The sequence below is a fragment of the Corvus brachyrhynchos genome, unplaced genomic scaffold, assembly GCF_000691975.1.
Source record: "Corvus brachyrhynchos isolate BGI_N302 unplaced genomic scaffold, ASM69197v1 scaffold1118, whole genome shotgun sequence".
Taxonomy (NCBI): Eukaryota; Metazoa; Chordata; class Aves; order Passeriformes; family Corvidae; genus Corvus; species Corvus brachyrhynchos.
Window position 1 is genome coordinate 35,150 of NW_008239606.1, and position 9,724 is coordinate 44,873.

The window sequence follows — 9,724 nt, forward strand, 5'->3', positions numbered from 1 at the left end:
GAAGGAGAAGGTCTGTTTGCAAAGAGGGTGGATGAAGAGCCAGCAGGCTGAGGATTTCCATGGCTGTGACCTGGATAAAGCATCCCTCTGAACCCCTGTCCTGGACTCTGGAGTGACTGTGGCAGTGAAGTGGCAGTGTCAGGTTCTGTGTGTTTGGAATCACGAAGGTTTTCAGAAGCAGCTGGGACACTCCCTTACATTTTTGCTGCTCCATTTTCTCACTGCTTCTCTAGACCCTCAATTTACAGATGTGGGGAACTGTCTTCTCAAAACCCCCCAGAGCTGGTGCTGTGAATACAAATTGCTGAAACTGAAGGCCTTGCTCTGGGTTGGCATTGTACTGATGCACAGCATGCCCTTGTTTTCTTCCTGTTCACATCGCTGGAATTGTGTTTAAAAAGTTTGCTCAGCTATTTTTTTTTAAATGGTCCTACAATTGTTTATTTGTTCTCCTTTGTGCTGCTTATGTTGTGGGTTTTGTTCTCTTGGAAATACTCCTCTCTGGGAGTACAGTGCTGCTGTCTCTTGCTGGAATTTTGTGGACTAAGGCACTGAAAAACGCAGGTGGCTAATGTGGGTCCCATGCGAGGAACCAGTTGTAGGGTGGAGTCTGGCCTCCTCCTTCCTTCTGAGCTGCAGATGTGGCTTGAAGCCTGAGCATGGAAAGGAATTATCAGACTGAGATTTTTTTTTTTTAATTGTTGCAGGCTCAGACATACCAAATATATTGGAAAGTAGATAAATTAACTTTCAAATAATTGATTTTCCTTCCCTCTTAGAATTGTGGGCAACATTTCTCCAGTGCCCTAAAGGGAAGGACCTTTGGGGTTGCATTTTTGTTTTCTCACCAGGATATTACAATATTTTGGTTCTAACAAGTCATCAAGCAGGGAAGTTTTGTCTTTTCTGTGGAAATCCAGTTTTTTGGCTCTGTCTCAAGAATTCAGTGTGATTTTAAAAGACAGACTGCTGTGGGTTTTGCTGGGTCTTCTGCTGTTGCATTCTGGAGCCTAGCTTACATATCTTTGGCATTGATGGAAATTAAAAACAGAATTTGAAATGAAAATTGGGCTTTGATAGAAACTAAAGTATCAATTAGCTTTGATAATTTAAATTTTCATTCTTGACAAGCCATCTTGGGGATTTGATGTTGACACCATCAGGGAATACTTTCAGTCTGGAAAGCCACATCTAGTTTGTGAAGTGGGAGACTGTATTTCCTTAGGGACTGTTGTTTCCGTGGGATTTTGCCAAAATCACTGCATCTTTCACTGCTTACCTGTAAAAATAGAATATTGCTGTCTACCCTGTGTCCTGTTTTCATTCCTTAAATGAGGTTCTGTTCAGGCTCATTCGTCTGCTGCCAGGTGAGCAAACAGTGTTCACATCACTACAGGCTTTGATCAGTCCCCTGTTGTGCAATTTTTCCTTATTTTGTGGCATCCTGGACCTGCTGGAATTGCTCTGCTTGTGCCTCTGTTGGGAAGCAAACAGCTGGACAAAGCACACTGCCCGGGGACTTGATGGTGCTTCCTTTTTCCTCCCATACGAGAGCAGAAAAAAGATGAGCTCCTAAAAAAAAATTTTCCCTCTTTCCCATCACACACCCCATTTTATCTCCTCAGCCATGAAGTTGCTCTTGGGAAAATTGGGGTAAGAGTTGTGTGGTCCATGAGCAAGTGGCTGGAGAGGTGATGTGTGCAGGTGTGGGCCGACAGCTTTGTGAGTGGGATCTGGATGTGGTGGGCTGGATTGTGTCACCTTCACAAGTCATGCTGACAAACTGGGAGCCATCTGAGTCATAGAATCATGGAATTTAGGTTAGAAAAGAGCTTTTAAGATGAAGTCCAAGCATCAGTGCAGCACCACCACCATGTTCACCACTCACCCTCAGGTGTCACATCCATGTGTTTTCTGAACACTTCCCGGGATGGTGACTCCACCACTGCCCTGGGCAGCCTGTTCCAGTGCTTGACATCCATTTCCGTGAAGAATTTTTCCCTAATATCCAACCTAAACTTCCCCAGGCACAACTTGAGGCCATTAGTGATGATAGCTCTTAAGTTCTTGTTACAGTATGACCAATTTTAGCCAGAGTTTGGAAATAATTGTTCAAAAACTGTGGGAAAAGAAGATGAAATGAACATAGAAAACACGAAGCTGTTGAACGTTGTCCAGGTATGTTCAGGAAAGTTTTATTCTCTTTATTTTCTGTGTTAATTTTGTTCTACAAATGTAAAACATGATAGTTTGTTATTTTCTTTTCTTTTACCTAGAAGGTATTTACATCAACTGAAATCATGAAGTGGCATTACACAAAGAGCAAGGATTTTTTCATAGTTCTTCCATTTTAAACTTCCCATGGGAAGAACTTGGGTTTGTATCTTCTGTACCTTGTGCCTGGTCCAGCTGAGGAACCCTGTGAAGTATCCCATCCCAGGCATCTAAGCAGTGGTGTTTATACTGAGGGTTTTTTGTCGCCAGGGCAGAAACTGCTTCCCAAAGGCAGAAAGCCTTCAAATTTGGGAGATTTTCATCCCACACAAATCTTGATTGTTTCAGCATTGCAGTGTGCAGTGCTTGGTGCTTTGGTCCTAGGAATGTTACCAGCCAGGCTTGTTTCCTTGGAAATCTGTTCCTGGTGACATCCAGCTGGTAGGTTTCATTGTTTTGTTTATTTGGGTGGGGGTTTGGTTTTATTTTCTAGGGCTTTTTATTTATTTGGGACTCACATTGTTACTTCTTCTCTTAATAGCTGGGACCATATCCTGTTTTTTTCTCTGGTATTTTTACAGGCAGATATGGAGGTACCTGCTAGAAGCATCAGAGTGCCTCTGCAGTAGGTGGAGCAGGATGAATCCAAATGGATAAGGAGTTTTCTCAGATGTTGGCTCACAGCTGTAAAAGGGCACTGCTGTCTTGTACCCCACAAAGGATTTCTTCACCAAGAGGACAGCCCGCCATCCCTAAGGTATGGGAGCATTTCCTGGCAGGTTTACAGCCAAGCTGGGAAGAGGGGTGCTGGTGCAGCAGTTGGGAAACTGCTTAACTCTGGAAAACAGAGCCCCAAGACCTGCCTGTGGGCATGATCTCAATTTTCATGTTTTTGGGGATCCTGACAAGATGTTTGAACTCTGGCCCTGTCTGCAGCTGATGGTTGTTGGTCATACTAGCATTCCATCAGTGTATTTAATATTTAATTAAGAAGATTCTTTTCTTGGAGCTTCCAGAGTATAATCTTGTAAAATAAACCTTAAAATTGTTTTTAAAAATGGAACCTGCTGCTTTATTCATCTTGTGTGCATTCAGACAAGGGCCAGAAGAGATGGAAGTGGCTCTCTGGTCCTTATTTACTTTAAAATTTCAAAGGGAATGGTTTGGTGGCATCTGTACTGGCCTCTGATGGCTGTATTGGATAGACATAACCAGTGAATCTAAGGACTCAAATTAAATTCCATGTTGGGAGGATGAATATAAATGGATGCACTCAGTGTGTCTGTTCTTCCAACAGCTCTGCTCTCCTGTACCTCCTGTTTCAAGAATGGAGGAGGTGCTGGGAGCAGCAGCATGTCTCCCTTAGCACAGCGTGTGATGGGATGCAAGGCATGGCTGGAGGAGGAAGGAAAAACTTCCAACCCCACTCCAAGCTTTGTGTGTTTGCTGGATGTTGGAATCAGAGAGAAGCCACCACAAGGAAACGTTGGGAAAGGTGCTGTCATTTTTAAATCGATGCTTTAAAGTTTATGTATGTATTCTTTGGGATTTCTCCACACATACACTTTACATCTGCCCCTAATTCCTCAGTCCTGTCCTTGTGCCTGTAAGAGCTACAGACCTTGCTGGGAGGCAAGAGATATCTCCTGATTTCTTAATCTGAGGAGGTATGGAGATCTGGGAAATCCCAGAAGGAGTTTGTAAGCGGGGCACAGACAAGGGCCCTGGGAGAGAGCTCTCCATCTGCTGAAGAGAGGGGAAGTTGAGGAAGAGCTAGGAGTAAATGGACTTTGTGTGACTGACTAAGGAGCTGTACAGGCTGAAGGTTTATGTGGTGCTTGTTTTTTTTTTTTCACCATTTCAGGAAGGATGTGGACTTTGTGGCTTAGCCACGGATGTCAGGCACCTCACAACATCCAGCTGTGCTGCAGAGAAGGAACCCCAGTGCTTAGGAGGAAACACAGCTGCCACCACAGCAGGTAAGGGACCCTGTGACCAAACATTTTAAGCATAACTTGTTTGCCTGCAGCCCCCTCAGCTCTTGAGAGGTGTCTGTAGGTAAGTGGAGTAAGGCATAATTTATTATTGTAACTTAACTGTTACTCAGGCACTTTTTCCTGCCTCTTACCCCTTTCACAGCAGTATTTTGTTCTCTCTTGAGCACCTTCTGAAACGCTTCAGAGTTTCATTTAAGCTCCAGTGTTACTGACCCAGCTGTGTCTCACCTATGTGAGGGGACAGATTCCACACGTGTGAAGGTTCTTGCTTCACTCGGGGAAAAAGGGGCATTTATTCCAAAGGCTCCAAGCCTCTGACCAGCCAGTTTGACAGCAGCAAGTCCCCACATTCTGTGTGCCCGAATTCCCACCCTGACCTGGTGGGTGCAGTGTGTGGTGTTACAGCACAGCAACCTGCTCTAGGGGCAGGTGTCCCTGCCCATGCCAGGGGAGTGGAAGGGGATGGTCTTCAAGGTCCCCTTCCAACCCAAACCATTCTAGAGATCTCTGTAGGAATACTCAGTTTAGTAAGAGTGAAAAATGCCAAATAGGTTAAATTAAGAAGGGATGTGCAGTGGAGGGTCTGATGGCTGTAGGGAGGGGCAGGGTCAAGGTTTTAGTGCTGGCTTGACTTTGAGGATAAAAGGTCACCTCCCTTTGGGCAGCCTGCTTTCTGCCTGCTCTGCTTCCCCCCTCACCAACACCTGTAGGACAGAGGGTCTGGATGAGGCCCCTGGAGACTTCACCTCCCTCTGGTAGACTGGCAGGATTCCCAGGGCAGGCTGGGAGTGCAGCACCAGCTGTCTGTGTCTGATTGTAGCTGGCTGTCCCTTTGGCTGGAACAGCAGCTCCCAGGTTGTTCTGGATGTGCTGACAGCAGAGCTGCTGTGTCACACTGGCGTGAGGGATCAGTGGCTCCCTTGGTCTGGACAGAGCATGTGTCTGTCAGTGCTGGAGCTGCACTGCTGCCTTTTCTCCCTTTTCTTTAAGTTCAGGCAACTTTGTCAGGAAACAGCAAATTGTGTCCACATACAAGCAGGGATCTCTTAAAATCAAGGAATGAATCACTGAGGTTGGAAAGGACTGCTGAGACCATGAAGTCCAGCCATTCCCCCAGCACTGCCAAGGCCACCACTATCTCATGTCCTCAGGTGCTACATCCACGTGGCTTTTATATCCCTCCAGGGATGGGGACTCAGCCACTGCCCTGGGCAGCTGTGCCAGGTTGGACAGCCCCTTTCAGTGAATAAATGTTCCCTAATATCCAATCTAAACCTTCCCTGGCACAACTTGAGGCTGTTTCCTTCTTGTCCTATCACTTTTTCTTGTCTACTCTTCATAGAACTGGGTCTATATAAACTAGTAAGATACATACACGCATATATGTATATATTTTGACATATATATGTGTCTCACAGGAGTACTTGTGGGTTTTGTACCAAGAGGGGCTTGTGAAAACTGTATTTGCTCTTTAAAACAACCTGAAATTAAAAACTGTTTTCTTAAATGTATTGGGACTGTAAGCTTAATTAGGAATTTAATACAAAGAACTTAAATCCTATCAGGTGTCTCCTGCAGCAGTGAATTGACCATGTTACAGGGCAAATCGGTTTTAATTTGCATGTATTGACAAAAGTGCCACAAAAATTTGAAATTCCATTTGTCCCCTTGCAAATTGATAAAAAAAAAAAAGCATGATACAGAAATCTATCCACACACAGCATGATACTTTTACAGGTAAGACATTTGTACATCCACTGAACCTCAGGTGATCCACCTCAGCCTGGAGCACTCAGGGAAATGCTGATTATTGTTTTGTCTTTTTTTACTTTCCATTTTCAGTGCTGAACATTCGCTCCTAGAAAAAGAATAGAAAAAGCATGGCTGAGTAAGAGTTTGGGAATGCTGCAAGGAGTTGCCAGTCACCAAGTGCCTAGATCAGGTACACTGAATGTTTCTACCCCAAAAAACACAGTTTGATGAATCCCACATGAAAGCCTCTCCACAATCTGACAGAAGACTTTGACAGCATACCTGCTCTTTCTTAGTGCCTCCAAGTACAAACATGATTTATTTCCAGCTCACTACCTGCAGATTATTTGTGTCCTGTACTGCTGCTGACAGCTCAGAATCAGATTTAAGGGACTTCTCACTTTGACAGTTATCCTGATGAGCTGCCAATCCTGGGGCCTCAAACTGCAGGTGTGGCCCACCCATGGCAGGAATTCTTTCTTGGCATGCAGTGAAGCTTACCAAGTTCACTGAATTTAGGTGGCTTGTCCCACATAACCTGTCCAAAAACCTGACCAGACTCGTTCAATCCTTAGCCACACCAGGCTGGCTGCAGTACATGGAAGGAGCGTGATACAACATCTACCTTTAACATCCTCTCCAGCTTAACTGCATCTGCAGCAAATCGCCTGATCCCATCAGACAGCTTTTCCACAGCCATTTGGTCTTCGTTGTGGTGCCAGCGGAATGCCTTCTCATCCAGGTGGATCTTCTCAAGATTGCATGCCTGAGCTGTGCAGGAGAAGTAGAAAAAGAAACAAAAACCAGGTGATCAGACTCTTATAAAATTTAGACTTCCTAAAATTGTCTTGAGTTCTAACCATTTCTAGGTGTTGGAAAAATTTTAAATACTTTCAGTATGACTTGCTTCAGGAGCACAATCTGGGATGTGAGATTGAAAGTGCTCCTGATCTGGCTGGAGAACAAAGAGGAAAAAGGAAAAGGTAGCCTAATAAATCAGTTTATCTTAATGCACAGTGTTTGTGTGTGTCAATATCTTGTACCTGCTGCTGAATGGCACAGCACTTCCAGGCCTATTCTAAGGAATTGTGCAACCACCCTGCAGCAGTGAGACATTCTAAGCAAATATTCTGAACAATCAGGGCTTTGATCATTTGGCAAGAACTAACAAAAGCTCATTTGATAGCAGGCTCCCAGGCCAGCAGCAGCCTGTGGGCAGCAACCCATGGCACAGAGCTGCTTTCTGAGATGTAAACCAGCATTTTAATGAGGCTGCAGGAAAGGGACACTATCACAGAATCCTGGAATGACTTGGGTGGAAAGGAGCCTTACACTCCATTCAGTTCCACTGCCCAGCCATGAGCAAGGACACCTTCCACTATCCCAGATTGCTCCAAGCCCCATCCAACCTGGCCTTGAAGTGCAATGGGAACAAGGATTCCAAGCCATTGTGGCACAGTGTCACCAGATCAAATCACTCGGTCTTGTGTATGATTTGTTTCTAATTTTGGCATGTCTAGAGATTAAGATGAAACCAAGTTTGGCATCTTTGCTACTGTTCAGTGAAATTTCATCCTGAGCATGTGCACATTAACTTTCCTCTTCTCTCCCTGTCCCACGGGGAGAGGTGCAGAGTATGGACACACACTCCAAACCCATTGTAATCCAATTAGTGCTCAGTGTGTCAGCAATTGTAGCAGCGATACTGTAATGAGGCTATAGTATTTCCTCTAGGAAACTGGATTTATCCCTAAAGCAGGATGGCAGCAAGCACCACAGCACTGACCAGAACCCCAGACTCAGCACTGCAGAAGAAGGGAAGACTGAACAAACCCCCAGGAGTGGACTCACCCTCTTTGACACTGAGTGTGGGAGTTAACTTGACGTGCTCTTTGCTGAGCTCTGCCAGGAGCTTGGGTGAAATGGTGAGATAGTCACAGCCCGTGAGCGCTTTGATCTGGCCCGTGTTGCGAAACGATGCACCCATCACGATGGTTTTGTAGCCAAACTTTTTGTAGTAGTTATAGATCTTGGTGACACTCTTCACTCCTACAAGCAGAAACCAGCAACTTTACTGTAAGTGATTATTTAGAACATGCTCAAACCCGGCATTTTGCCATAAGAGGGCTTTTACAAGTAAACTGTTTGAATGAGCAGCTGTTGTTTTTCTCAGCAGTGTTGCTCACCTGGATCCTCTGAAGGCTCATAGGTTTTCTTGTCTCCATTTGCAACATACCAGTCCAGGATCCGTCCCACAAACGGGGAAATCAGAGTAACTCCAGCTTCAGCACAGGCAACAGCCTGAGCAAAGGAGAACAGCAAGGTCATGTTGCAGTGAATCCCATACTCAGCCTCCAGAACCCTGCAGACACAGGCTGGCTTAGAACAGCACTTTGCTCACCTACAGAATTCATATTCAGGAATGAGCTGCTACGTTCAAACTACTGAACTCCTTAAGTTAATTTAGGAAGGGGGCATACTTGGTAAGCTTTAAAGTTGTCAGCTAACAGCAAATGTTTTGTGCTGCCAAACTGCTTTATTAATGCTGTTCCTCCAGCCAAATGCAGCCAGCTTAGCAGGGTATTTCAGGAAACTGTGGCCTGGCCCTTGTATGAAGAAACTTTCCCTATTTCAACAGCAAGCTGTGGGAGAGCACTTTCCGTGCTCATGACAGACTTCCTCATGCTGTGCTTTCAGCACTGCTGTTTATATTCAAGTACAGAATGCAATGTCAGTGGCTGTGGACAGGCAGGAGCATGCCATGAATCAGCACGCCAGGCACACACAGCCTTACCTGCCAGCCTGGATTCCTTCCCACGTTGAAGAGAGCTTGATGAGAATCCGATCTTTACCAACTCCTACTTCCTTGTAGAGGTCGATGAGGCGCCTGGCCCTTTGAATCATTCCTTCCTTATCAAAGGACAACCTTTGAGGCAAGAGCAGCACTGTTTAAAACTGACTGGTTTGTTTTTTTTTTTAATTCTCTCCCCGAGGGCCCCATGGGAAACACTGTACTGTTTTATCAGCATTTACATGCCAACAGCAGGTTTGTGTTCTCAGATCCCTCCTGGATGGTCAGCCCTTTGAGAAGGAAGTTTCTTATAATAAATTCAGAAGCTGAGCATTAACAAAAATTGGCACTGAGCAATTTAACACCAAGTCCTGTGCAAGTCTTGAAATAAACTGTTCAAACAGATCCCTTGCTAAATTGAACAGCTATTATCACATAGAAGAGAACGAGCGAAACTATGACTGGAAGTGTGAGGTTTCCCTTGCTTAAGAAGCAGCAGGAAGATTATGAAAACCCAAGGTCAGTGCTGCTTGTTTTTGTTAGAGTTCTAGTCAAGCTAAGGGAAATCCACACTCTTAAATATTAACAATATAAGTCCTGTTGGTCTTCTAGGCAAGTAATCTTTCTCCAGCTCACATCAGGTCTCTTTTTGTATGTACAAATTTATCCAGGGTAACCCAGAGGGAAAAGAGCCAACCTTGCATCTACTTCTGTGGACACACGGCCAGGTATCCTCTTCAGGATTTCAGCTCCAAATAATACAAAAAGCTTGTCAGAAGCATTTTTGATCTGCTCCTCTTCTGACCTGAAAACCACAAAGAGCAAAAGCATTTATGGGGGTAAAAAAAAAGTGAGTTTACACTTCGCCGTGGATTTGAAGATCAGATTTCACAGACCATTTAACATTAAATTCCAGAGTTCAAATGAGCCACTTCTGTCCTGCCAGCAGGATTAGCCTTTGGACACTCTT

At 44.8% G+C, this 9,724-nt stretch overlaps 2 protein-coding genes across 2 annotated transcripts in view; one reads left to right on the plus strand and one right to left on the minus strand.

Moving 5' to 3' along the window:
* Positions 1 to 1,305, plus strand: part of PDDC1 (Parkinson disease 7 domain containing 1) — a 6,207-nt gene extending 4,902 nt beyond the window's left edge. The window contains exon 8 of the mRNA XM_017742315.1: positions 1 to 1,305. This exon is cut by the window's left edge and continues 1 nt beyond it. The gene's annotated coding sequence lies outside the window, so the exon portion shown is untranslated.
* A 4,500-nt stretch (positions 1,306 to 5,805) lies between these two features.
* The window catches only part of TALDO1 (transaldolase 1), a 4,344-nt gene continuing 425 nt past the window's right edge, over positions 5,806 to 9,724 (minus strand). The window contains exons 2-7 of the mRNA XM_008639809.2: positions 9,452 to 9,559; positions 8,758 to 8,889; positions 8,150 to 8,325; positions 7,815 to 8,012; positions 6,589 to 6,734; positions 5,806 to 6,069 (exon numbers count right to left, since the gene is read on the minus strand). Coding sequence (XP_008638031.2) covers positions 6,037 to 6,069; positions 6,589 to 6,734; positions 7,815 to 8,012; positions 8,150 to 8,325; positions 8,758 to 8,889; positions 9,452 to 9,559 — 793 coding nt within the window. The 3' untranslated portion in view covers positions 5,806 to 6,036. The remainder of the gene's footprint in view (positions 6,070 to 6,588; positions 6,735 to 7,814; positions 8,013 to 8,149; positions 8,326 to 8,757; positions 8,890 to 9,451; positions 9,560 to 9,724) is intronic.